This window comes from Ursus arctos, unplaced genomic scaffold (assembly GCF_023065955.2).
Source record: "Ursus arctos isolate Adak ecotype North America unplaced genomic scaffold, UrsArc2.0 scaffold_23, whole genome shotgun sequence".
NCBI classification, from domain to species: Eukaryota; Metazoa; Chordata; class Mammalia; order Carnivora; family Ursidae; genus Ursus; species Ursus arctos.
Genome location: NW_026622908.1, coordinates 47,915,385 through 47,942,687, shown reverse-complemented (window position 1 = coordinate 47,942,687; position 27,303 = coordinate 47,915,385). Strand labels below are relative to the sequence as shown.

Here is a 27,303-nt window from a genome sequence, read left to right as displayed (position 1 = left end):
TTTTTTTAAATAAAATTTTGAACTTATGGATTTAAATGTTTTTGTGAATTTTGCCACTGTCCGCTGTACTACTTATCCTTTTTGAAGCTCAGGCTGTCCCCCCCCCCTTTGGCTAATGGAGTCTCCTCGTTTGGGTGCTGAGTGTTCCTGACGTGGCCCTCGTGGTATGTGGTCTTCGGTAGTCCTTGTGAAGTCCAGGCTTGTCGTGGGCCTTGCCCACTTGTGCAGCCAGCAGTTTTACCAAGAAGCCTGGTTTCTTGTGGTGGGAAGTAGTGCTCCCAGAGCACCATCTGGGGATGGGGGTGCTTGGGGCTACCCGACGTTGTTGTTCTAAGCCTCCTCAGAGGACAGCTCTAGGAGATACACATACACGGCTTGAAGGGAAAATGCTTCCCGAGGGCATTGTGGACTCCAGCTCTGTTTGGGACAGCCAGGGTTTTCTCTTGAGCCTCGTCCACACCAGGAATCTCAAGGACGTTGGGGGTGACTGGGTAGGGGACCTCCTCATCACTTGTGACCTTTATCCTGTTACACCCACAACAGTCTCTGAGCCTGCCACTGTCAGCGTGGTGACTGGGGACACCTGGCCTCGCCGCCTCTCCTGCTTTATCTGTGTGTGCCGATACCTGCATGCTCTCCTTCTTCACCCGCACTTCGGTGCTGTTCTTTTGATGTCCCCAGAAACTTCAGCTGTCCGCTCATTCACTGTGGAGTGCCACGAGCGGCCCAGGGCTTGCTCATGGCGCTCTGGAATCTCACATGTTGATCAAGTTTGTGCCGGGCACACTAGGGGCTGATTGTGCTGGATGGAAAGTCCTGGTCTCACGTTTCCTTTCTGCGCAGAGCTCAGATATCACACCCTTTTCTTCCGCTGTGAAGTGATGCTGGGATCTGAGGGTATCTTCTGATTTTCCTTCCTGTATAAGCTGCTTGCTCTTTCTTCTTAGATGTTCAAAGGATTTTTTTTTTCCTTTAAAGTCCAGTACTTTTATTTTATTTTTTTTTTAAAGATTTTATTTATTAATTTGACAGAGAGAGACAGCCAGCGAGACAGGGAACACAAGCAGGGGGAGCGGGAGAGGAAGAAGCAGGCTCCCAGCGGAGGAGCCTGATGTGGGACTCGATCCCAGAACGCCGGGATCACGCCCTGAGCCGAAGGCAGACGCTTAACGACTGCACCTCCCAGGTGCCCCTGAAGTCCAGTACTTTTATTAGACTAGGTGTTGGTTTGTGTTATTTGGGGTCAATATTCCCAGGTACAGGTGTGGTAATTTCCGGAAAGTCTTTTCAAATGACACATTGTCGTCTGTTCTGCTGCTTAGTTGGGGGTCTTCCTCAGGGACTCCTGCTGGCCATACGTTGTGTCTTTGTCCATTTTCAATATTTGCTACTTTTTCTTGAATCCTTTATTTCGTTCTTCATTTCTGTTTGGTTTAAATAATGTTTCTTGTATCTTCTGCTTCTGTCAAGACCTCTGTTATGTTTGTTCTTGTATTCCTTCTAGGTTATTCTTCATTTCTGGAATGATTTTTTAAATTTCTAATTTACTTCTGTTGCCTAATATCTGAATTTTTCTACTGGATTTTTAGCTGTCTTCTGTATTTTTCTTAATGTCTCTCTGCTTATTTTGAAATAGTGGGCTCTGATTTTGATCTCTTCTGTTGGGTCTTCCTGAGGCACTTTCTTTGTTGGTGGGGATACTGTTCTGCTCCTGTTTTGCTTTGTTCTTATAGTCTCCTGATGTGGGATTTGACTCGAGTACTTGCCTGTTGCTTATTTTTATGTGGAATTAGTTTTCTGAGCTGTTGGTTGGAGGCACGGTCCAGGGTGGCTTTTCTGTTGCACAGTGCTCCCCCCTCTGCTGTCTTTACCTGGTGACTGCTTCCAGAGGTTCCTAGCCTCTGTCCTGCTTCTGTGGACCTTCCCTGTCCCATTGCTCCTCTCCTGCTCAGTGTGACTCAGAGCAGGCCCAATGGCCTTGGTTGGTGGGAGGCTGCTCCACCCCCTGGTCCTCACACTCAGCCTTCTGAGCTCACCCGGGTCTGCTTGCGGCTCTCCCGTCCTCTGGTCTGGCTGTTACGCCACTTTCCTCTCTCCCTTCTCTCACACAGATGAACTACGTGAAGTCCTGGCTTTTGGTGGTTTTCCTTTTGAAGAAGTGTGCTCAGAGATGTAAAGTAACTTCCCCTGACTTGCAGAGGGAACATAGGCTTCTCTGGGATTCCAGCCTCACATGCCTGGCTCTAAAGCCTACTCTTGGGGTATGCTCTTCTCCAGGAGAACCCTCAGCTGCACTGATTGAAAAAAATGTGTGTTTGTGTGTTTGTTGTAAATTGGCCACTTTAAAAACCTTTGGCTACAATGCCACAGCTTCTTGCCTCACCCTTGGTCTTGTTCCACGGATGGAGCATGGCTTAATCATTTGTTTCTGTTTCTCCTGCTGGTTAACCCTACAACTGCGTGCTTTTAGTTTTATTTAGTGATTTTCCAATCTTGGGTAATAGCTGCAGATTTTATGAAAGCTCATTTAGCATTACTGCTTCTTTCCACTGCCTCCCAGTCTTTTCCCAGTCTCTGCTGTAGATCTGACCCCTGCACAATGTAACTTTCTGCCGCTCGGGGTCTCTTTTCCTGTAAGTGGAGTAGAGCGCACGTACCAGAGAGAGCAGCACAGGAACGGATTCCTGTGCACCTCGTGAGAAGCACACATGTACATGTGGAGTCACAGGCATGCACATACACGCAGACACCCGCACGCACACGCACACACGTACACCCACGGGTGCACACTCACACCCAGGCGCACGCGCACACATACACGGTGCACCCCCCCCCACACGGGTGCACACTCACACCCAGGTGCATGCGTGCACACACACAGAGGCACACACGGTGCACACTGACACCCAGGCGCACACACGCACACACACACGGGTGTACACACAAACACACACATATACACACACGGGCACATGCACACTCAGGTGCACACACATGCGCAGTGCTTTGTCTTCTACAGTCAGTCCAGGCTGTGTTGGGAAGCTGCCTGGAGTCTGAGTGGGTGTGAAGCAGAAGGCTACCAAGATATCATTTTCATGGCCATTTGAGCCAAGTCCAAAAAGCTTACTTCAGCTAAGATAACACTTTTTGAGAATGATTTAAGAAGCAGTTTGCCCTTGACCTGCCACCCTGGGCTGTTAAAGCCCACTGCTCTACCTGGTGCCCCCTTCCCAACCCTTCAGGGCGCCTTTGGCTGCTCTTTTTTTTTTTTTTTTTTTTAAGATTTTATTAATTTATTTGACAGAGACAGCCATCGAGAGAGGGAGCACAAGCAGGGGGAGTGAGAGAGGAAGAAGCAGGCTCCCAGCGTAGGAGCCTGATGTGGGGCTCGATCCCAGAAAGCTGGGATCACGCCCTGAGCTGAAGGCAGACGCTTAACGACTGAGCCACCCAGGCTGCTCCGTATCTTAGCTACTGTGACTGGCTCTGGCCTGCATGACATCAGGGCTGGTGAGGGTGCTTGGATGCCCCCTCCCAGCCTACCTGCACCCCTCATTCCCCAGAGCTGACCTGTGCTTGTTCTGTTAAAGGTCTCCAGCCCCCCGACCCCTACCTAAGGGCAGAAAGTGTTGTTTTAGCCTACGTCTTGGCATCTCAAATGGTGCCTGGTGAGTGAGCCTGCCACGTAGCCCTGTCCTGACCACCTGCTCTGTCAGGGGCTTTCTAGGGCCCTGTTTTTTAGCTAGTTAGCAGTAAAAGATAAATGATATTCTGGGAATGTCCTGGAGAGAGGGAGGTTGCTTTGCTGGAGGAGGTGACATAAGTTCCACAAGGGGAGGCAGAGGAGGGCTGAGCATGTGGGCAGTGTAGGTGCGCCCCAGGTCTGGGCATCTGTGAGCACCAGGGGCTGGCAGTGTTCTGGTGGGGTGGCTGCTGCGGAGGCCTTTCCTCCCACTGCGAGTGCAGTCACTCATGCAAGGACTTGCCTGGAGAGGGTACTTCATAGTAAACTTGGCTCCTGCTTTCACAAAGTGATGGGAATTTATGGAGATGTGTTTTCATATACAACTCACAGTGTCCTGTGTGATGAATCATTTCTTGTATTTTTATAGTACTTGTCAAGGTGTGTAGCCCTTAGAAAGCCTCCCATGCTCTCTAGGCCTTGGTTTCCACACTCGGCCAGCGTGGAGTAAAACTGAACATGGTCTGATCTCCATTCCACATCTGACCTGCTCCATGCACACAAATATTTGTTGGATTAAGTCCAATTTAGCAATCTAGGGTGTGGCAAAATTTGACTGTCATGCGTATAATGTATCTTTCATCTCTTTTACCTATAATGGAGACAACTTCCCAGACTTCATCGCATAGGGTAAAAGTGGATTTATCAGATTTTGTAGGTCAGTAAATTTCATAGAGAAAGAAAATTAGAAGCCCATTATAGTTATTTAAAAAATTACCCATGGCAGTAACAGCCATTTTAGGAGTAAACTATTAGCTTGATAATGATTTATTATGGAAAGTGTTTAGCAGGTATTTTGAGTGTGTTCAGTTCCAGAACTGTGGCAAAGGTGGGGTTAAAAACGGTGCTGTAGATCCCCTCGCTTTCTAGAGTGGCTGCTTTCCTGTGTGGTGCTTACGGACTTGCCCTGTTTTGACTTGGGGGGCCTGTGTCAGGGCCCCAGCTTCTGTCCCAGCCACCTCCCTACTGGTTTTGGCTGCTGGCAGATTGCTTCTTTCCTTGCCTCCTAAAAGCAGTGGTTCTGCCTTCGATTCTGATGTGTTGGTCTTGTCAGGGAATAGACGTTTGTTCAGAAATCAGTTGAAGTAAGAATGCATTTGTGTTCTCTTTTTTTAGGCAAAAGTAAAGAAGCAGAAATAAAGAGAATAAACAAAGAACTGGCAAACATTAGATCAAAATTTAAAGGTAAGTATGTTCAATCTTTTTCATGAAATGGGCTTTTGTAAATTTTACACAGTGGGGACTAGTCTTCTGATGCCATTTTAATTCTTTCCGCTTCAAACCAGAGTTCTGAGCACGATTACTCTCATGGCTCTGTTAGAATTAAAATGTGTTTAAATACTTTATTTATTTACTTATTTACTTACTTACTTATGAGAGAGAGAGAGAGCGTGCACGAGTGAGTGAGTGTGAGGGGCAGAGGGAGAGGCAGAGAATCTCAAGCAGACTCCTTGCATGACCTGAGCCGAAATCAAGAGTCAGACGGTCAGCTTACTGTGCCACCCAGGTGCCCCTAGAACTAAAACGTGGTTAAAGTCAAGCCATTGGTTGCTCTTGAATTTGACAAGTCGTGTAGAATTCACCAGGTAGGGTGGCCCTTCCCTGGACCCAGCCTTTTTCCTGGGCTGGTTCAAAGTATGAATCTCAAAGAAGTGCTCTGCCTGAGGTTGCTCATGATCTGTTTCAGGTATTACAGAGTAATTCAGCACTTGGTAATGAAGCGTGCTTGGCTTTGTGAATGAAGAGTGTACCACATGACCTGATCCACTCAGGTAGCCGCCTCTTTACCTGGACACCCCCATTTTGAAGAACTGTCAAGTGTAGGTTTTCAGTCGTGAGGACTGAAAAGCTGGTTAATCCTTTAAGCCTTTGTTTTAAACCTTTAATTTTTCCGAGTTTGAGATCTGGTTCAAGCCTCTGTGAGGCCACGAGAGTGCCTGAAGTTGCCTGGAGTCAGTGAATGGAAGAGAGGGCTAGGACGGAGCCCAGGGAGCTGTAAGGGTGGGTGGAAGGCAGAATTTCTAGGAATGGATGGTTTTTCAGGACTTGAGAATGCATATCCTGTGTTATCAAGCGATGCAAAAACTAGTGGAATTTGGGTATTTCTCTGTTGAGCCCTGGGGAGAGTGTTATGTTTTCATATTTTTAACTGGGCCTAAGGATCTTTTAGGTCTGTGAAACTTCTGAAATTGTCTGTGAAAAGGTTTGCTTTTTCATATATATACAAACACACATATGAATATATATATATATATATATATATATATACACGTGTGTGTGTGTATTTTGGGGGGTCTGTAACCTTCATTGCTTAGATTTTTAAAAATTTGTTTTTGTTACTATTTTATTGTTTTAGAGCAGTTTTAGGTTCATAGCAAAATTGAGAAGAAGGTACAGAAATTTCCCGTATACCCCTGCCCACACATGCACAACCTCCTCATTGTTGACATCCCCACCAGGGTGTACGTTTGTTATGGTTGATGGACCTACATGGACACATCGTCATCGTCGTCATCATCGTCTTCTGTTTTAGATTTTATTTATTTATTTGACAGAGAGAGAGCCCAAGCAGGGGGAGCTGCAGAGGGAGAGGGAGATGCAGACTCCCCGCTGAGCAGGGATCCCGATGTGGGGCTGGATCGCAGGACCCTGGGATCATGACCTGAGCCACCCAAGTGCCTCTAGACATGTCTTTATCACCCAGAGTGCACAGTTGACTCTTGGGGTCACTCTTGGTGCTGTGCATTCTGCGGTTTTGGACAGAAGTGTGATGATATGAATCCACTGTCATAGTGTCATGCAGAGTAGTTTCCGTGCCCTAAAAATCTTTTTGCTCTGCCTGTTCATCTGTTCCTTCCCCCAGACCCTGGCAGCCACTCATCTTTTTACTGTCTCTGTAGTTTTGCCTTTTCCAGAATGTCCCAGAGTCGGAATCCTACAGTGTGCAGCCTTTCCTCTACTCAGTCAGATGTCTTTAAGGTTCCCCACGTCTTTCCATGGCTTCATGGCTCCTTTCTCTTCGTCCCAGATTCATAGGCCAGGGTCTGGATGGGCCCCCGTGTATTTATCTGTCCACTTCCTGAAGGACATCTTGGTGGCTTCCAAGTTGGGTCAGTTACGAATGGCGCGGCTAGAGCTATCAGTAAAGCTGCTGGGAACATCCTGGGGGCAGGTCTGGTGTGGCCATAAGCTTTCAGCTCCTTTGGTAAAGAGCAGGGAGCGTGAGTGCTGGATCGTGTGGTGACGGGATGTGTCGTCTTGTAAGAAGCCGCCAGACTGTCTCCCAGAGTGGCTGCTCCACTGTGCGTCCCCACCAGCCACAAACATGAGCGTTCCTGCTGCTCCACGTCCTCACCAGCCTCTGGGGCTGGATTTGGGCCGTTCCAGCAGGTGCACAGGGAGCTTACTACTGTTTTATTATTTTTTTTTTAAATTTTTTTGAAGATTTTATTTGTTTATTTGAGAGGGAGAGAGTGAAAGAGAGAATGAACAGGGAGAGCAGCAGAGGGAGAGAGAGAAGCAGACTCCCCACTGAGCAGGGAGCCCGATGTGGGACTCGATTCCAGGACCCCAGGATCATGACGTGAGCTGAAGGCAGACGCTTAACCAACTGAGCCACCCGGGCGCCCCTTAAACTTTTGTTTTAAAGATTTTATTTATTTACTTACTTAGAGGAGGGGAGCTTACTGTTGTTTTAGTGTGCGTTTCCCTGATGACACGTGATGTGGGGCATCTTTTCGTGCGCTTGTTTGCCTTCTGCATATCTTTCTGGTGAGGCGCTTATAACTTCCCTTGTTTCTTCAAGGGAATATCAGTTGGTGGTTAAGGGTAAGGTTGCCCTGACCGCCCGCAGACGTGTCCCTGCTCTGATGCTTCCTAGCTGTGCCACCTTGTCACGTTACTTACTCTGTGTCTTTGCTCAGCTGTGAAGGGGGGGTGTCGATGCTCGCCTCGGTCTGGGTTCTCTGTGAAGCAGACCCCGAGACGGGCTTGGAGTACAGAGGGTTATGAGAGAGGAGCACCACTGAGAAGTGAAGGGAGGGAGAGGGCTGGAGTTGGGCAGAGGAGGTGCCCATGGACACGCCGGCCCATTAGGGAGCTTTGGGGTGAAGATTGCCTGTTAGAGGCGTCTGGCATTGGGTGGGAATGGCTGGGCCCTTGTACCACCCCCTCGCTCAGCTGTGGCTCGAAGCCAAGGAGGGCCGTCCCTGACAGTGCTAACCCTGCCAGCTAACCACACGCTCGGCAGCTCCAGTCCTTAATTGAAGGGAGGGTCCATGTCTGCTACACTAATTATATCTATGTATGGAAATATGTATAAATTGCTTCTTCATAGAAAGTGAGTGCCTAATATGTGTTAATCGTGTTGTTATTAAAAAAGAGTTAATAGGGGCGCTGGGGTGGTTCATTCGGTTAAGCGTCTGCCTTCGGCTCAGGTCGTGATCCTGGAGTCCTGGGATCGAGCCCCGCATCGGGTTCCCTGCTCAGTGGGAGCCTGCTTCTCCCTCTCCCACTCCCCCAGCTTGTGTTCCCTTTCTTGCTGTCTCTCTCTCTCAAATAAATGAATAAAATCTTAAAAAAAAAGAGTGCACGGCCTTTCAGATGGTAAATCTTCGGATTCTCTGTATAAGTGTTTTGGGGACAAACAAGACTTCGGTTGTTTCTTCTGTCTTCGTGCCTGCCTAAGCTAAGCTGTCCTAGGTAGGGAAAGAGGTTCCCTCCTCTCTGTTAACCAGTTGGCATTATTGCGTATGTGTATGCCCTGACTAGTAACAGAGAAGAGAAGACCTACCCTTTGTCCTCACAAATGTGCCCCCTGGGGCTTCTGTTCCAGTTTTGTCAGGTTAGATCATTTAGGTGTGTGCCCGTCCAGGAGAAATAGAATTCAAGTCACTAATGCAGACAGGCATGTGATTCTAAATTTTCTAGTAGCCACATTTAAAAACAGTAAAAAGAAGCAGATGAAACTAATTTTAGGGGCACCTGGCTGGCTCAGCCAGAAGAATGCGTGACTCTTGATCTGGGGGTTGTGGGTTTGAGCCCCATGTTGGGCGTACAGATTGCTAAAAAAACAAAAAACTTTAAAAAAAACCTATTTTTAATTTATTTAACCTAGTATGCCTAAAATACTCTCGTTGCAACATGTGGTCAATAGAAAAAGTTATCTCTTTCTGTAAAGAGATATCTTAAATTTTTTTCATGCAAGTCTCTGAAACCTCGTTGTACACTCAGCACACTCAGTTCAGACTGGCCACACTTCAGGTGCTCAGCAGCCACATGTGGCTAGAAGCTGCCACGTTGGACAGTGCAGACGTCAGCCACACCTTCTACTGAAAACAGAAAGATACAATATTAAAAAAAAAAATCTTGAAAGTCTGTAGAGTGACAAGAGGAAAGGAGGATTCCTGAGACTCCTCTAGGAGGAGGTAAGTGTCCACGTCAGCAAGCACAGCACCAAGCTGTTTGTGCCTCAGGGGCATCTGCTACCCCAAAGAGCGAGCTGTGAAACAGACATTTTGGTCTCCATGAAAGTCAAGAGGGGTGGTTACCTGTCAGTGTGATTTTGCCTTCCAGGGAATATTTGGCCACATCTGGAGACCGCGTTGTCACAACTGGGTGGGGGTGCGCTGCTGCCATCTAGTGGGTAGGGAGGTCAGGGAGGCTACTAACCGTCCTGCCATGCACAAGACAGATGTCAGAGTGCTGAGGTTGAGCAGCTCTGGTCTAGGAGAAAGATCAAAGCTTAGAGCCCACCAGAAGTGGACACCCTTCCACGTTACACTGAGACTTTCAAAGGCAAGGCCCTGAGGGCAGGAGTGGACTGTCACAGATGTGCCATGGGGCTTCAGACACCTGGGTACCCCACAGAACCTCAGACTTTACACTTGGCTTTGGGTAAGAGAACAACCCTCCAGAGGAGGGCACTATCACTGTACGTGCACATGATTCCTAGAACTGATTTCTCACACAACGTCCAGCGTTCAGTCATAGTGACCATGCACATCAGGATGCCATGAGCAAGAACCAGCAGAGACAGAATTACGGAGCATCTGAGACCAGAGTCAGATCACAGTAAAGAAGGAAGTCTACCATTTTTAAAGAAAAGTCACACTTGAAATTTTGAGCAGGAGACATATGTGTGAAAGGTGACATGGTGGATTGTGAGATGGGACCAGATGGATATTCCAGAACTGAGACCTGCAGTAACCAGAATGAAGGACTCTGGGTTTCCAGCAGCACCTGTAATTGCAGAGAGATTAGTGCTCTGAATGATAGGTAAGAACAAAACCCCTCCTGGATACTGCATGGATGGAGGGCAGATAAAGGACAGATAAAGAGCAGTGGGTGAGAGACAGGGGTGTGGTGAAAAAGTCTGAAAGGTGTAATCGGTGTCTCAGAAGGAAAGGGGGGAGGATGTGACGCCCTTAAGATCGCAGGAAATTGTGTGTGCGGAAGGAGAGAAGGTCCGAGCTTCCCTTGACGAGGATGGAAGAGGCTCTCTGGCCTGACAGCACGCACACGCTGAGGCATTGCCGCCTACTTCGTGGCATTTAACCATCGTTTTTTTTTTTTTCTTCAAAATCCTTTGAAATCTAATTCCTAATTCCACCTTTCTAGATTTTATATATTGAGGATTTATTTTTCTGACTTCAATAAATTGTTAAATATTTTCAAAATTTTAATAAATTTGTGTATCTTAAAAAAAAATGCATGAAACTTCCTGAACTGCAGTGAAATGTGTGTGTAGACACGTTACTGTGGGAACGCAGAAGTCCAGAGACAGGCGGTCCTGGGAGCAGCCGGGCAGGGGATGCTCTGTGCTGACAGCCGGCACACAGCGGACTACAGACTGGCAGCGTGCTGAACAACCAGCTGGAGACTGTACCCTGCAAGAGTGTCTTCTAAGAATGAAGCTAAAATGGAACTTTTTCAGACAAAAATGGTTTCCCACGAGTTTCCCACGAAATTCTAAAGGATGTACTTTAGGCCAGAAACAAATAACCCGAGAGGAGAGGTCAGAGTTGTGGAAGAAAAGGAAAGGAGCGGCAGGTATGTAGAGAAATGTACATGATGGTTGTGCACGAAACCGTCCTGGGGAGTTACAAACACACGCGGAAGACAGTCCTAGGAGCATCAGAAAGTTGCATCTATAATCCCAAACCTTGCCTTCAAGGGAGCTGGAGGCCTATGGCTTCACGGGTGAGCTCTGTTTTTGGAGGAAGGGTGTGGGGCTTGGTCATGTGACGTGACCTGTGGGATGTAGACAGTGTCTGCCTGCCACTTTCAAACCTTAGCTCGTTTCCACTCGCCCCCGGGGGTCTTCCCATCGCCTCCATGAGAAGAACATGCTTTGGGGGCTGCTGTGCAGAGAGGGAGAGGCACCCTGCGCAGGCCTGTGCTTGTCATGTAAGCCACTGAGTTTTGGGGTGGAATGGGTCATAGTAATTATGACATTAGCCAGCACACTCTGTCTTGAAACCGTTGGAAAACAGCTGCTGTGTTACAGTTTACACGGACATGATGATTGCTTATCTCTGCTTGTCTGCAGTTTACCGGACAGCATATGCTAACGTGAATGGCCGCGGGGTGTCCCCTAAGTTCTAGGGGTGCACACGTGCATAAGGAAGTTCCCAGGAAGAACTTAGGTTATTGTAGGTGTAGAAAGACTTAAGTAAGCCACAGTTTTTATGGGGGAAGTGAAAGCTCACTGTAAGGGGTGTGCCGTGCTGGTTCCCGACTACACCAGCACCCAGTGCCTTGCCAGTGTTCGGTCATCTTTTGTGCTTTTCTTCCTGGAATATTTGACGGTATTATTTTAAAAATGGGCTTTATGAGATACTTTTCACAGTAAAATCTACTCGTCTCAAGTGTGCACTTTGAACTTTGGAAGGTGCCTGTATTTTCCAGCCGCCAGCAAAGTGCAACAGAACATTTCGAGCACCGTGACTGTTCTCTGTGCCTTTGGCTCTGAGCCACTTTCCTTAGTTTCCAGCAGCCGCAGGCCCGCTTTCAGTCACTGTAGCTTTGCTTTTCTGGAAAAGTCACGTGAACGGAACCCTGCGTAAGGTTTCTCACGGCTGCTGTCTTCACCTGAGCATGGTGCGTCCGGGGTGCGCTCGCGCTGCCTGTGCTGGTGCATCGGAGCGTGCTTCCCGCGTGTTGTGTGGACCTGCCCGTGGGCGGACGGACGTTCTTTGGGTTCCCAGTGCTTGACCGTGAGGAGCCGAGCTGCGGTGAGCATTCCCTGGGCACATGGAAGGTGTAGGCCTCACTCTGCGAGAAGCTGCCACGCAACTTTCCAGAGTGGCTGTGCGTGTTGTGCTCCTGCCTGCCATGTGAGAGCAGCCCTGGTTCTCCCACATTCTCGCCCGCACCTGGAATGGTTAATCTTGCGAGGTTTAGTTGTTGTGGTTTTAATTTGCGTCTCCCTTTTTTTTTTAGCCATTAAAATCAGTAAGCATCATAGAGAGTAAAGAAAACGCCTCGGGTCTCTGGGGACTTGGGGAGGAAGAGTGGATTCTCTGGTGTGAGCATTTCCAAGGCAGTTCACGGAGGACGTGGACAGAATGCCATGAGGGGCGAGGGAGCATATCGTCAGGGTGCAGAAGCGAGGAAGTCCTGTGTCCGTCCTTGGTGTCTCATTCTTTTTCCTCTTTGAGCATGAGAAGATACTTGTTGAGCACCATTCTCTGTGAGAAAAAGGGTGGAAAGGGTCATAGCTCAGAAACCATCCGGAAGAATCTGGTTACTGGGACTCGGACGTGTTGCTCTAGTGACAGAAGGTTGTGCCTGCAGCTGCACCGCTTCTTGCTGGCATCTTACTCGTCAGGTGAGAACATCTTTCTGGGCAAGATAGTGTCTGCCGGGGGGGGGGCATGTTCAGACCTCACAGTGGGCTAGGTGCCTTCTCCTTGCTTTATGTGATTGCCCACGTGACCCCCCATAGGGGCTGAGGGTTTGGAAACCTGTATGTCCCAGGCCATGTCTGTGTTTAGCACAGGGGTCCTCTCCTTAAGGTACAAATGACAAATTTATGTCAGCCTGAGGTCTTTTGGGGTCGTGAGTAAAGCTTGCTGACATTGGGCCGGCTGCATCTCCCCTGTCCCTGAAGAATGGTTATCTTGGACGAATTTTGGTCATCGCCACTGTTGAAAGAGGATGGGCCTTGAGAAGCATGAGTGACTGAGTGGCTGTTACCAGGTTAATCGGTGCTGGGGTGTGGTGGGGGGGGGAGCAGGTGCTGGGGCGCAGCATTGTGCAGGTCCACAGGCTGACCTGGCTTTGACCCAGATAGCAAGCAACTCTCAGGGACACCTGCCTGTCTTTCCCACCAGCCCCAGCACTAGAGAAAGAGGGAGCTTGTTTGTGCACCTGGATACAGTGGTGACTGACTCACTCTCCAGTCTTGTATCTTAATTCTTAATATATTCTTATAGAAATACCAGGTTTTAGTCATTGTGATAGAGAGCTTTTTTCACAGTTCATGTTCGGAAATCGGCACATGTCTTAAGAGCCAGTGATATGTGGTTCTCGTAAGCCTCTGTTGTGCTCTCACTTTGTCTCAAGCGCTGCTCAGCCCTGGGTGTGCTGTCCTGCTTCGTTTCCATATTGGCCCACTGAGGAGGGGGCCGTAGAGAAGTGGGGGGGCCTCGGGCACAGACTGGATCCTGATCCTCAGTCAGGATATGGTGCGGTGTGTGGCCTGCTTTCCTGCCTCCTCTCTCCTGTGGTCTTCACAGCAAGGGAGGGACATGAGCCACCCCTTTCAGGCAGGAGAGGTGCGATTTCACAGTTTAAAATTACTGGAATAAAACCACAATTCTAACCCATGCTGAAACCAACATTTTGAGGACCATCTCAGTCTGGTCTGGTCAGGAGAGTGGAACCACAGTGGGTTAGAGGGACGGTCACTGTGCAGAACTCCTGAGCTCTGCTAAGAGTGACTGCAAGGCCCAAGGAGGTAGGGTGGCCCCTTGGGATGAAGGAGAGCCCCCAGGAGGACAGATTGGGAGGCCCCCTCCTTGGAGCAACGGGCTAGCTCAGCTCCTTGGAGAGCAGAGAAGGTAGCTGGTTTAGCCTGGCCAGGGCACAGGCTATCGGGAGTGCAAAGGGTGGTGGCTCTCCTTGTGCAGGCGAGTAGCCTGGGACTGCAGAGGGAATCTGGATGCTGGCGTGGGCATTGGGGTCACATTGAGAGGGCTGTGTGCAGGTTATGGGCAGGGTGGAGCCTAGAGGTTGTCGTGGGTCCTTGGAGCTCCTCCCGTTCTCACCCCAAACTGCACGAGGGCCCCTTCTGCAGCCTTGTCCCTCTGATGGCTTTCTACCGAGACAGCCGTGAGGGAGAGGTATGCAGAGGGGTTCTGCCTGGGGCCATTTGTGGAAGTGCCATTGGAACTGACCAGTGGCACGAGGACACTGTGTCCCTCCAGAGAGTTCTGTACTTGGGAGACTGGCTCCGTCTCCGGAAGAACGAAGAGCTGGGCCTAGCAGTGCCCTGTGGAGGGCCATGAGGACATGAGGCTCCTCACACACATGGAGGAGGTTTCTGGCACGCTCTGTCTGTGCCTGGGTCTGACTCGTGAGGGGGCTGCGTGAGTGCACACGGAGCCAGCAAGACACTTTGTTAACAGAAACAAGCATCTGGGCTGCGGAATGAGCAGAGAGCTTTTTATTTTTGAGGCCTCTCACTGAGGCCAAAGTGTAGGTTCCTGCACTTGGAGCACCTGGCGTCTCCCTCCTTGCCCAGTACACTTGAGGTAGGGGGCGCTATAGTGTCACTCTCGAGCCCAGAGGTGACTTGGTCCCTTAGTGTGCAGCCCTTGTAGCTGGCTGCTCCTGGGAAGGCTGGTGGTTTGAAACTTGCCAGAGAAAGCACTGGAGTCACCATGAACCCCGCAGCCCTAACCCCAGACCATACGAAGCTCCACAGGAGCCCCCCAGCCAGACTCCAGTACGTGTCTTGGAAGTGATGGGGAAGCCTGCCCAGGCTGCATGGGCTCCCTGTGGCAGGCCCCAAGGCGGGGGCGATCAATGGAAAGGCTTCCCTACAGGTCACTCTTGAACAGGCGAGGAGCCCCTAAGAGCAGGTGGGGCTGCATGAGGTGGGTACCTAGGGGAGGCGCGTAGGCAGAGTGTGGGCCCTGTATTCTCAGAGCTGTCATTTCTTTCCTGATTGCACTGAGCTGTGGCTCAAATAGGCAAGTCTCCCTGCTGGTGCCCTTTGGGGGCGCAGATTTCCTCTGCCACCTTCTCACTAGAGATGTAGCCCCTTCGGGTGCTCTGGCTTCAGGCAGGGTGGCCTGTTGACTCCCCTCTGGGCTAGGACCCAGGTTAGTCTGCAGCTCTCTGTGGTACCTTGTGAGTCACCAAACCCCATTCTGGCTATTGGCAATCAACCATCTATCACAGCCGCCTTAGGGCTGAGATTACATCCCCCTGAGGTCACAACCTGAGCCGAAACCATCAGGCGGACGCTGAACTGACTGAGCCGCCCACGCGCTGGCCCCCCGCCCGCCAGTCTTCTTGTGTGTGATTTCCGTGGGTGGGTGATTTGTCCTAAAACTGAAGTGAAAGGGGGATCTTTTAGAGCACACTTACCTGCCTGTGTTGACAAACTTATTTAAAAGACAGACTTGCTGGTTTAAGTTGGGGTTGGCTCCAGGGGCCCTGGCAGGGCTGTGGTTGGCCTGAGGGAGGCCCTCGGGGCCTGGCCTGCTCTGGGCTGTCTTGGGAGGGCAGAACTCTTGCTGCTAGGGATTCTGGTTTCTGTTTTTTAAGGGAAGCCAAACCTTTGGACCCTGATGTGCACCGCCCGGTGTAGCAGCGTCACTTGCACTCGGCACATCTGTGCCAGCGTCTGGCGGGCGGCTGTCTCTCTGTGACAGGCCAGCCCGTGCTGCTGTTGTCTGGCTCCTGCTGACGACTTCTCTGCTCTCCCCGCCTCACCCACCTTTTCTGTAGGTGACAAGGCTCTTGATGGCTATAGTAAAAAAAAATACGTCTGCAAGTTGCTCTTCATCTTTCTCCTGGGTCATGACATTGACTTTGGGCACATGGAGGCCGTGAACCTGCTCAGCTCCAACAGATACACGGAGAAGCAGATCGTGAGTGTCCCGAGGGGTCGGGGCCTGGGGGCGGGGCGGCACTGAGGACATCTGAGGAGGTGGCCCCGAGGCCTCCCTTCCTCCAGGAAGCAGTCCTGCCCACCGAAGGGGCTCTTCTCCTGTGCAAGGTTCTTCTGATAAGGTGGCCGTTTCTTTTCTTGCTCTTTCTTTACAACTTCCCTGCAGTCTGGGGATTTGCTGTGGTTCTAGCCAGATGCTGCACGAAGCCCGGGCTGAATGTGATGGGTGCCTTGGGCACTCCTGTTTCCTTCCCTGCAGTGCCAGGCTAATGCCGGGCTAATGCCCTGGCACAGACCCCTTCCCCTGGTGGCCTCTTGTACAGCTTTCTGTTTCTGACAAGGATGCCACCAATGGGTGGTTTCAGAGCTGGGGCTGCAGATGGGTGCGCCCTCGCCTTGCTCCCAGCTTCTGCTGCCTTCCCAGATGGTGCTGGTACCTGGGCTCCTGAAGCCTCTCAGGCTTTGTAACTTTAGCCCTGTAGCCTCTTGGGAGTAATGATACTTTTATGTTTTCTGCAGTGTTGCAAAGTAACAGTTTCCTCCGTCCAAAAATTTAACTTACAGCAAGTAAAAAAAAAATACCCTAGGGAAGTATTGGTATTTACCCAATAAGAATTATGGTGTCTGCCATGGACCAAGCAGTGTGCTGGGAGGACCCTGGGGACATGGTGACCAGAAGCAGACGTGGGCCCTGCTTTTTTCTAGTGAGGAGATGGCATTATCCAGCCCACAGATAGAGAATTATAGCTGGGGCCAGTGCCCAGGGAAGGAGGTGCGTGGTGCCCTCTGGGACCCCACAAAGGGGGTGGCTAGTAGGGAAGGTCCCCTGGGGAGGACATCCTGAGTGGGCACAGAAGGAGGAGTTAGCTAGGGGATGAGGGCAGACAGACAGCAGGTAGCACTTGGCCAGGGGCACGTGCAGGGACTGCAGAGCCAAAGGGGCAGCAGTGGCTGGAATTGAGGCGAGGACATGGGTGTGTGGGTAGGGCCTTTCTCCCGAGACCAATAGGAAGCTGCACAGGAGTTCAGCTGCGTGGTCAGGGAGCAGATGAGTTTCAAGAAGGCCACTGTGTCCCCCTGCCCGGGGACGGTGTAGACCGGGGGGTGACACAGGGCTGGAGTTTGGCCAGTGGTGAGGGGAAACTGAGGGCACAGAAGCAGATGGACAGAGGGTAAAGCCGCAGTCAGCAGGATTTCTGGAACTCACTGCACTTTCTTAGGGCCTTCCAGTCAGGGTCCACCCTGTTCGGGATAGCAGTGAGTCCAGCTTGCTCACACATGGTACCACGGATAGGTGAGTGAGACGGGCAGTGGGGATGAGGAGGACATCTGGCTAAGTGCCACTTAGGTGCGTCCCACAGGGTTGTCTCATGGCAGAGCTGGAAGGAGACGCTTTGCTTCTTTGATGGAACTGGTGTTTTCATCAGAGTGGCCTGACTCCTCCTGCAGGGCACAGGCAGACTGGAGGAGGCTTCCCGAAGGCTGGACGTGTGTGTACTGTTTCCCCATGTTGGCTCCAGTGCTCATGAGCTCTCTGTCCTCTTGTCTCTCCGGAACCCAGGGCTACCTCTTCATCTCTGTGCTGGTGAACTCCAATAGTGAGCTGATCCGGCTCATCAACAACGCCATCAAGAATGACCTGGCCAGCCGGAACCCCACCTTCATGGGTCTGGCCCTGCACTGCATTGCCAACGTGGGCAGCCGCGAGATGGCCGAGGCCTTCGCTGGGGAGATTCCGAAAATCCTTGTAGCTGGGTATGTCTCTTGTGTGAAGTAAGTCAAGTATGTAATTATGTAAAGAATTTATCGGAAGAGTTCATCTGCCTGTCTTAGGTGGTGGGGGGCCCATATGTCTCGGTGCCTCCACTCATACCGTTGCTCCCCCAGTAACACCGGGGTTTTCAAGATGATGAAAGAAGAACCCTGCCAACCACAACCAACCAAGAAGGGCCGCAGAAGAAGGGATGCAGTCGTGCTGTGGTGTGGCACAGGGCCCCTTCTTGCCCTTTCTCAGGAGAGTTACCGAGGAAGAGGTCCAGCACTCAAATCCCGAGAATTCTTAGAAACCCACTTCCACCCCCTTGAATTTGGAGAAAGGCCACACAGCGCTGAGCAGGTGGCTCTGGAGGAGTTTGAGACCATGCTGGGCTGTTCAGTGCCATGGGGTACGGCAGAGGCGGGGTGCTGCTTCGTGTTCCAGGACTCTGCTGAGTTGGGAAACTAACCCAGGGCCCACACCCTGGTGATGCATCTGGCTCAACAAGGGCCCCAGTCCTGGGCACTTCGTCAGGACTTGGGGGACCAGCTCCTCCAGGACGACTGGCAGTGAGCAGACCGAGGCCACAGCGCTCTGGGCATGGATGCCAGGGATACTGCCTCATATCCTGCAGTGCACGGGATGCCCCGCCCCAAGGGTCGGCTGTACCTTGGGGGCGAGCCCTGGCCTAGACGAGTGAGGGCAAGGGCTGTGGCCTCATAAGCCCCGGAGGAGTGTCCGAGGCATGTGCTGCCAGAGGCAGACAGGCCAGGCTGGAGGCGAGGCCCCAGAGGACTGTGAGTGGGGAAGGCTCACAGATAGTGTGCCAGCAGCAGGTCGTGCACTGGAAGGGACTGCAGAGCCGAGGAACCAGGTGGGGGGCCGAGATGATGCCATTCCATGTCTGCTGATGGGGTCTGCAGGGTACGGCGGGCACCCCGAGAGTGAAATTACCAAGACGGAAGAGGCTCAGGTCCGTCTGGAAGATGCCTGGGGAGGGTGTGGGCTCAGGGCCTGATGGTGCTCTTTCTTCCTCCCCTGTTAGGGCTGCTCCAGGGCCTTCCCTGGGCCTCTTGCTCCCTCTGGCTGTTGCTTGGCCTCTTCCCCGTTCCTGGCACATACCAGTGAACACGTCTGTGTATTGCCTGCCTCCGCCCTCAGAAGACAAGCTCCCTGGGGCCTGAGGTTTTTGTCTGCTATGGCTGTTGCTTTATTTCCAGCATTTGAACTGTACCTGGTAAATGGTACTTGCTTGTTAAATACCTGTTGGATGAACGAGGTGTAAAACAGACAGAGGTAATCTCTGGCAAGTATTCAGATGATAATTCAAGAACCTTCTCCTGAAATAAAGGATGGACTGCATTTGCAGATTGAAAGGACATAGAGGGTGCACAGCACGGCCCAGCCTGGATGAACACGGATGTGGATGGGTGAGAAGAGAGGCCTGCTGCGAGAAGACAGCTGAGCCATGTCTGCGAGTTACCAGGCCTGGGGGCCTGGGTGGGGCCATGTCTAGCTGAAGTGTCTTGTCAGAGTCAAGGTCACAGAGTCAGGTCACTGCGCCAGAACTGGCATGTTGGGGACGGGACGGTAGGGCTCAGTTGGCACTCAGAAAGAGAAGCTGCCCAGGTCCTGGGCTCTGGGCCCTGGCCTGACACAACTGAAAGTAGGCGGCGCTCTCCCTGGCTTCCCCAGGGATGCTGGGTGTTGTATTTCCAGTGCGGACGTCAGAGCCGTGTGGGGACGGCGGGGCGGGAAGGCTCTCCTGTGCTAGTTAGGATGCGCTGTTGCAATCATAGAGACACACTGGCTAGTTGAAGCCAGCGCGGTTGTGCCATGAGGCCTGCAGGGTGCACTGCCCTGCTACTCCTTGTGAGGAGGGCGTGGGGCCAGAGACGGGCATGTGTCTGTTGCTCCCCAGTGCTTTTAGCATCCGACAGAATTTTTTACTAAGGTAATTTCTCTTTGGAGTAGAATGGGGAGCGGTGTGGGGACTTCTCATGTTGGGTTGGACTCATTTAGGAATGAGAAAGCTACCAGGGAGGTAGATGGTAAAGATAGCCCCAAACCCTCAAACCCTTCTCTTCCTTCTGCGTGGGACAAGAGCCTCTGTGGCTTCGACCCATGCTCTGGGAACGCTGACTTGTTCTCTTCCAGACAGCCTGCACCGGACTGCTCGGTGGTGGGCTGTTGCTTTCCCGGCGGCTCAGCCGAGTTCGGCTGGGGTAGGGGGAGGAGGGATAAACAGAGCATTGGGAACATTGTCTGCCCTCAACCAATGTTAAAGCCTGAACAGGAAACCCTCCAAATGCCCCTCTCCTGGGGTGTCTGCAGTTGCTCTGACCTAGCTTCTCAGTGTTCGCTGCGTTCCTAGGACGCTGGGCTCCACAGTGCAAGAGCCCTACTTTTCACAACCATGGTTCAGGGCGAGACGGAATCACCAGGGGAGTTTTGTGGCAGTGCAAGGCTCTCTGTGTTAGTAAGTGAATTGTAAAAAAAAAAAAAAAAAAAAAAAGTCACTGTAATCCAAACAAAGAGGAACATTCGTTGACTATGCTCCATCTTGCATAGCCAAGGTCATATTCAGCAGTTGGGAAAAACACCAGAACTGACACTTCTGGAGATGAGCGACTTCCCGGCAGGACTCTGCTGCGGATTGTCTTTGAGGTGGAGTCAAGAGCAGGTCTTCAGTGCAGTCCCCCGTCTGTCACTGTCCAGACGCGGCACGCACAGAGACCTCTCACAGGAGGGGGCATGACCTTGAGCCCACGGAGAGGGTGAAGCCACCTGGTCTGCAGGTTGCTCTGGGCTATACTCTGTGAGGCTTGGGGCCATGCTTAGCTTGTTGGGGCCACAGGGGGTGCGGGGTGTTCTCAAGTGACCACCAGTGTCTGTCTTTCAGAGACACCATGGACAGTGTGAAGCAGAGTGCCGCCCTGTGTTTGCTGCGCTTGTACAGAACGTCTCCTGATCTCGTCCCCATGGGGGACTGGACGTCCCGAGTGGTGCACCTTCTCAATGACCAGCATTTGGTAAATGCCTTTGGACTAGCGTCCGTGCTTGCCCCACCGAGTAACCATTTCCGGAGTCGCCATTGTGAAAGCAGCTCAGTGTGGCGTCTCATGATGCCGGGGGGGAGACTGCCGCAGCTCAGCCCATTGAGCATGTGAGCACTTGAGGGCCTCTGTGGCTGGGCGAGGAGCTCCCCCCTACCCGGGGACGGGCCAGTGCAGACATGGCCTCTGGCCCACTGCATAACTCGTCATCGGAAGGGCCTCCTGCAGGCTCGGGCTGCGCAGGTGAATGAGACAGAGATCAGTGTCTTCTAGAAATAACCTGTCCAGGGAGGGCATTCCACATGGTATGCTTGTCTGGGTGGGGTGTTGAGGAGGGCATCCTGTGACCCCGACCTTAGTTCCGGCATGGCCATTGCACAGGTCAGGCCCGACTGTCCTCCCTGTGTCATAGAGAAGGACAGGGAGGCATAGGGTGACTTGGTGGTAGTGGTTAGACGTGGGACACGGGAGTTGTCCACACTGGAAGAGGCACACAGGGACATGACACCAGGAGGCAGGGTCAAGTAAGAGGAGATGTTGGGCACAGTGGCTTTGTGTTGAGGGAGTTCTAGAGTATAAATGAGAGAATTGAAATTCAACACAGATTTTTCCTGCTGAGGAGGTAGGTATGAGTATGTTAGCTGGTTACTGTGTTTTTTCCCAGAAAGGAATCTACCTTAAAAATTAAATTAACAATAGGGGCGCCTTCAGTCGGTTGAGCATCCAGCTCTTGATTTTGGCTCAGGTCATGATCTCCGGGTTGTGGGATCGAGCCCCGTAGCGGGCTCCATGCTCAGTGAGGAGCCTCCTTGAGATTCTCTTTCCCTCTGCCCTTCATTCCTTCTCCCTCTCCAAAAAAACAATTAATTAAAAATAAATGATTGCGGCATGCAGATTTACAGGAGAGCTGGTGGCTGTGTCACAGCATGCAGATTTACAGGAGAGCTGGTGGCTGTGTCGGCACACTTGCTGCGCTGTGGCAGCCCCGTGGGCTGTTCCCTCGTTGTCGCGGCCCACGCTTCCTGGGATGTTTGTGTCCAAGCAGGGCAGCCCTTCTGCAGAATGGAGCGTGGTCTGTGCAGCCATGTTGTAGGGAGAGGGGAAGCCCCTGGGCGGCGGCGTTGGGCGTGCACGCCGGGTCACTCGGTGCTGCTCGGTTTGCTCAGGTTCACACTCTGCCCGTGCAGTGGGGAAGCCATGTGGGAGGCTGTGAGGCTTGAGGCCACAAGTTGCCCTCCAGGCAGACCCTAGGAGGCAGGGGGACCTTTTCCACTTTCGCACATATGGAAACTGGGGCTCAGAGGGCTTCAGTGGCTTTTTGCAGATGCAGAGCTGAGCCAGGAGGTGATGAAGGCTCAGAGCCGGGGCAGCTCAGGGACCCTGGCCACACGGCCAGCACGTGTTCACAGTTGGCGCTTCGCAGAGTGGTGGCCGCGAGGGCGCCTCTCCTTTGACACGGTGTGCTCCTGTAGCTGCAGCTGTGTGGTTTGCTTTCACAGTTTAATGAGCACGACTGTGTCTCACCAGCTGCACTGCCGGCCACCATAGCCCAGCTCGAAGAGGGGAAAGAAGAGGGGCTGGCCCAGCCGGACACAGGAAGGCCAAGCCTGTCATCCTGCTTTTTCCATCTCTGCTCTTCTCGGCATGTGTTCTGCTTTCTTGGCGGCTGTCCCTTATGTGGTTGTGGCTTCTGTGTCCTACATCTCCTGGCTTTGTCACTAAAGATGGCCTGAGATTTGGCTTTGTCTCACGGTCAGGAATGCCCAGGAGGAGAGTCAGCTGGCCATGCAGAGCCGGCAAGCCCCTGTATGCCCTGTGTTCTGAGAGCAGGGGAGGAGCCTGGGGGTCTGCGTGGGGTAGGGTAGTGCACCGTGGCCAGAGGGGCAGCACTGGGGGCCATTTGGGCTTCCCCTGGTCTTCTCACACTGCCCTTCCTACGAAGACTCCTGCTGGGAGAAGCTGTGCTCGGGAGCCAGCGAGTCCCAGACAACTCTCGTCAGAATATGGAGGCTTGTTCTATCCTCCCGGTGGGCCAGGCTGAGCCCCAAACTCTTAGGAGCCCTGCTGAGTGACTCTGCCCAGGTGGAATTTGCATGTTTACAAATACTGAGTTTTGTTAGAGCTTTCTTGGGAGGGAAACTGGTTGGTACTTGTTTTGCTCACTGAGAAATGGACATTGAGGCCAGTTAGATCCGTTTCTTTAAGGCAGCTCCCAGGTTGTCGTTAGAAAGCTGAAGGAGCCGCTCAGCTGTGGCCGGGAGCTCACTCTCATCACACCTTTGTAGCTGCAGAAACTGCCGCCCTTGTCCCACCTGCTCAGGAGCGAGGTGGAGGAGGACCAGAGGGATTACACAGTGATCCGAGTGGCTTCCTGAACTTTGTGTCTTCATTGTCAAACCTCGTTCATTTGTTTTATCTATTTCATATTTACAAGAGAACTTCTTAAGCAGTATCTTCTTTCAAGAGGCACGACTTGGTGGGAGCAACTCCTAGTTGTCTTGGGACCATAGCAGAGGTGTCCCGTGTTGCGTGGGGGGGGGGGGGGGTCCCTGTGCACTGAGGCCAGGCACTGCGGGGGGTGGTGCTCTGCAGGAAAGGGTCTCACCGGGGCCTGGGGTGCTTCAGGGACCAGCATGGCAGGGATACGGCCTGGACCTCTTTTCAGGAAGGGGAATAATGAGCTCTTTCAGTTGCTGTTTTCCACAGTCTCGCTTTTGGGTTGTAAAGATTCAAAGGATTCCAAAGGTAGTGTCTCCCTCCCCAGGCCCTACAGAGTGGTGTTTGTTTTTTTTTTTTTAAATTTTATTTTTATTTTTAAGTAATCTCTATACCCAACATTGGGGCGCAAACGCACAACTCCGAGATCAAGAGTTGTGTGCTCTACTGGCTGAGCCAGCTGGGGACCCCTACACAGAGTGATTTAAATTAGGGGCAGCAGTGAGCGCAGCTGACCCTAGGGCCGGACAGGTGGCCAGACCCCGAGGAAAGCATTAGGGCAGGTAGAGACTCGGGCGGAGCTGTTGCTGCCCTCCGCTGGCCTCCACTGAGGCAGGGATCTGGGCCACTAGTATTGCTGGGTGCCCAGGTTCTCAGAGAGAAGCTCCAGAAGGAAAATGACAGACATGTGCTATCTCAGTTTTTAAAGACACTGTGGGCCAGTCAAAGTAGTTCTGAATCTGGCCCAGGGTCTCCAGGTTGTTGCTCTCGGTTTTACATTTTATCTGGAAAATGAGTTTACAGTGAGAAGTCAGCATCAGGCATGTTGGCTGTGGTCACGGTGTGTATTTGTTGTGTGTTTGCTCCAGGGCGTGGTGACCGCCGCCACCAGCCTCATCACCACCTTGGCACAGAAGAATCCTGAGGAGTTCAAGACCTCTGTCTCCCTGGCCGTCTCCAGATTAAGCAGGGTAAGTCTGTTGATGGGGAACGGGTCTCGGGGTGCATTTTTGTCTTAGTTATTTTATTTAATTAACATATTAGATTACTGTTTAGAATGCAAGATATTCGGCTCAGTTTGTAAATTCAGGACTGAGAATTTGTCTTGGTTAGGTATTCATTGGGTTTTCTTTCAACCTTTTTGCCCGCTGAGAAACGTCCTGTCCGTATGGGAAAGGGCCTCGAGTAAAGCAGCGCAGCCCACGGTCGTGTCAGCTGAGTGCTGCTCAGCTGGGTGGGGAACAGGGTTGCTGGTGGTGCCCCGCACTGTAGGGAGCCCTGACCTCATTTGGGTGGCCTCACTCTTTTCTTTCCTTTGCTGCCTGAGCATGTGTCCTTCACTCAGACATCCAGCTGTGACTGTGTCCTGAGTCGTGCACAGGGACCCTGCGGATGGCAGGTGTTCTTTTGTGTTTGATGCGTAGAGCTCCACCCTGGGGAGCTGGCGGGTTTGTTCTGTGTGCCGTTTCTTCATGTTTGATGCTGTGTAGACTTTGTGTGAATGCACCGCAACATACTAACCCGTTGTCTTGTCTGACACCGAGGCGGTTGGGAGTGACCCGCTGTGAGCAGCTCGGCTGTCTCTTGGCACGTGCGTGTGTGCGTGTGTGTGGATGGCTGGGGGACTGTGCCTGGAGGTGGCATCACTGGGTCAGGGAGTGGCAACGGTTCACCTTGAGGGCACCAGAGCAGCTTTTAGGCAGCCGTACCGACTGGCTGTTCTGCCAGCAGTGTGCAGTTCCCCACGGCTCTGCGTCTTGGTTTTAGATGTAAACCATTCTGGGGGGAGGTGGCAGTGTCTCATTGTGATTTAAATCTGCATTTTCTTGATTATCATCCGGGGTGAGCAGCTTTGCATGTTTGTTGCTTTTTTGAGTGTCTTTTGTGAAGTTTCTATTAAGTCTTTTGCTCATTTTTCTACAGTTACCTTTTTGTTGTTTTGTAGAAGAAATTCTTTATATATTTTAGATATGAGCATTTTGTTGGTTACGTTAGGTTGAACCAAACTGCCCACAATTTAACCATTATTGGTCTTCAAAAATGGCATCTTTGTATGCTTTAGTCTGCTCTGTGTTTAAGAAATCTTGTCCTCGTCTGTAACTCTCTTGGTGAAGTCTCCTGTGATCCCAGCTTCCCCATTTCAGTGCGCTAACCCTGTCTTTTATGGCTCGTGGTTTTTGTGCCCTGTCTGTGGAGTCTGCCCTGTTCTGTGGTTTCAGGTTGACAAGCTGCCTTGGCACTGGTTTCTGTGTGTACCAGTTGTCCGGGTGCCACTGCTGAACAGCCGCCCCCACCCCCCAGCAGTGCCACCTTGGCCATAAACCAGTGGGCTATGTCTGTGGCCCCTTCCTTGCTGTCTCTGTTCACCTTGCACGGTGGCATGCTGTCTTAGGTACTGGAACTCCATGTCCAGTGCAGCACGCTCTCGTATCTTGTTCTCTCACCCCCAAAATCCTGTTGGGATTGTAGGTCAGTTTTGAGAGAATTAAAATCTTTACAGTATTGTCTTTGCATCCATGACCATGGTATCCCTCTCCGTTTATTTGGAGAGTTACTTTAATTTTTCTCACTCATGTCTGTAACTTTTTGAGTCGAGATTCTTTTATCTGTTGTTAGATTTATCTTTATACAGTTTATTTTTAAAATGGTATTCTTCATGATATCTTTTTTTAAAAAAAGATTTTATTATTTGGGAGAGAGCAAGCATGAGTGGGGGGAGCAGTAGAGGGAGATGGAGAAGCAGGCTCCCCACTGATCAAGGAGCCCGATGTGGGGCTCGATCCCAGGACCCTGAGATCAGGACCTGAGCCAGTGTCAGATACTTAACCTACTGAGCCACCCAGGCGCCCCTCAGTGATGTCTTAAAATGTGTTTTTTTTTTTTTTTTAAAGATTTTATTTATTTAACAGAGAGAGAGACAGCCAGAGAGAGAGAACACAAGCAGGGGGAGTGGGAAAGGAAAAAGCAGGCTCCCAGCGGAGGAGCCTGATGTGGGGCTCGATCCCATAACGCTGGGATCACGCCCTGAGCTGAAGGCAGACGCTTAACGACTGAGTCACCCAGGCGCCCCTAAAATGTGTTTTATAACTACTCTGTGTTGGTTTGTGTAAATGATTTTTGTACATTGATCTTGGAGTTGGCAACTCTGACAGACTCACTAATCCTATTATTATTATTATTATTATTATTTTTTAAAGATTTTAATTATTTGTCAGAGAGAGACAGTGAGTGCACAAGCAGGGGGAGCGGCAGAGGCAGAGGCAGAGGGAGAAGCAGGCTCCCCACCGAGCAGGGAGCCTGATGTGGGGCTCGATCCCTGGACCCTGGGATCCTGACCTGAGCCGAAGGCAGACGCTCAATCATCTGAGCCCCCCAGGCGCCCTCACTTAGTAATCTTAGTAATTTATGTGTAGATTGCATTAGATGACCTTTGTCCTCCGTCATGCCTGTGGACAATGAGTTTTCTTTACCAGCCTGCATTTGTCAGTGTTTCCTGCTTTCTGGCTCCCACTCAGCCCTCCACACAGTGTGTACTATGAAAGGGGATTTTCTTCCTGGGGAAGTCTCCCTCCTGCCCTCCCTCCTGTCAGAGGGGAGTCTTCAGTGTCTTACCATGACGAGTAGTGTTTGCTGGTTTTGTTGACGTTGGTTCCTTTCTGTGTCTTGCCTGACGTCTTTATCTGTGGGTTAAGTGGTGGAGCCATTTGAAAGTAGGATTTCTTTGTGGAACATTTCTTATTTTGGATAAAACTTATTTAATAAGTTATGGGCCTTTATATTTTCTGTCCTTTCATCAGTTTTGGGTAAGTTGCATTTTCCCGATGTTTGCAGATTTCTCTAAATATTCAAACATCTCTGCGTGTTGGGGTGCGGGTCGTAGTGCTGCCCCCTTCTCGGTCTTGCCTCGGGGTGTTTTTGCCTTCTCACTTCCCCCATGAGCCTGTCGAGCTTGATGACTTCTGACCTGGTGGCTCTCTCTGTTGTGTTTTCCTCTCTGGCAGCTTTCTGTTCCTGTCCTTGTTTTATTCCCTTTACTTTCTTGGGTTAGTTTGCTGGTCCCTTTGTGTATCTTTGGGGTGAATTCTTCCTTGCTTTTATTTTGTATTTGTTTCAAATGTGTGCATGTATAAGCTGTAAGTTTCTTAGCATGGCTTTAGCTGCGTGTGGCAGCCTGCGTTGGCTCCTTCTG

General features: G+C 51.3%; 1 protein-coding gene and 1 non-coding gene across 11 annotated transcripts in view; both read left to right on the top strand.

Annotated features, from left to right (window-relative positions):
* The window catches only part of AP2A2 (adaptor related protein complex 2 subunit alpha 2), an 83,987-nt gene that overhangs the window by 33,167 nt on the left and 23,517 nt on the right, over positions 1–27,303 (top strand). For 2 of the 10 annotated variants that reach the window (XM_026482887.4, XM_026482886.4), the window contains exons 2-6: positions 4,859–4,927; positions 15,704–15,846; positions 17,428–17,621; positions 20,525–20,654; positions 23,984–24,085. In XM_026482887.4, the coding sequence (XP_026338672.2) occupies positions 4,859–4,927; positions 15,704–15,846; positions 17,428–17,621; positions 20,525–20,654; positions 23,984–24,085 (638 nt within the window). Of the gene's footprint in view, positions 1–2,111; positions 2,262–4,858; positions 4,928–5,436; positions 5,515–10,291; positions 12,573–15,703; positions 15,847–17,427; positions 17,640–20,524; positions 20,655–23,983; positions 24,086–27,303 lie in introns of those variants that run through there. The other 8 variants (XM_057317137.1, XM_048214713.2, XM_057317138.1 and 5 more) reach the window with 7 other exon arrangements.
* On the top strand, positions 10,186–10,309 carry LOC113244206 (U6atac minor spliceosomal RNA). The gene has a single exon (XR_003312316.1). It is a non-coding gene; the product is annotated as a U6atac minor spliceosomal RNA (small nuclear RNA).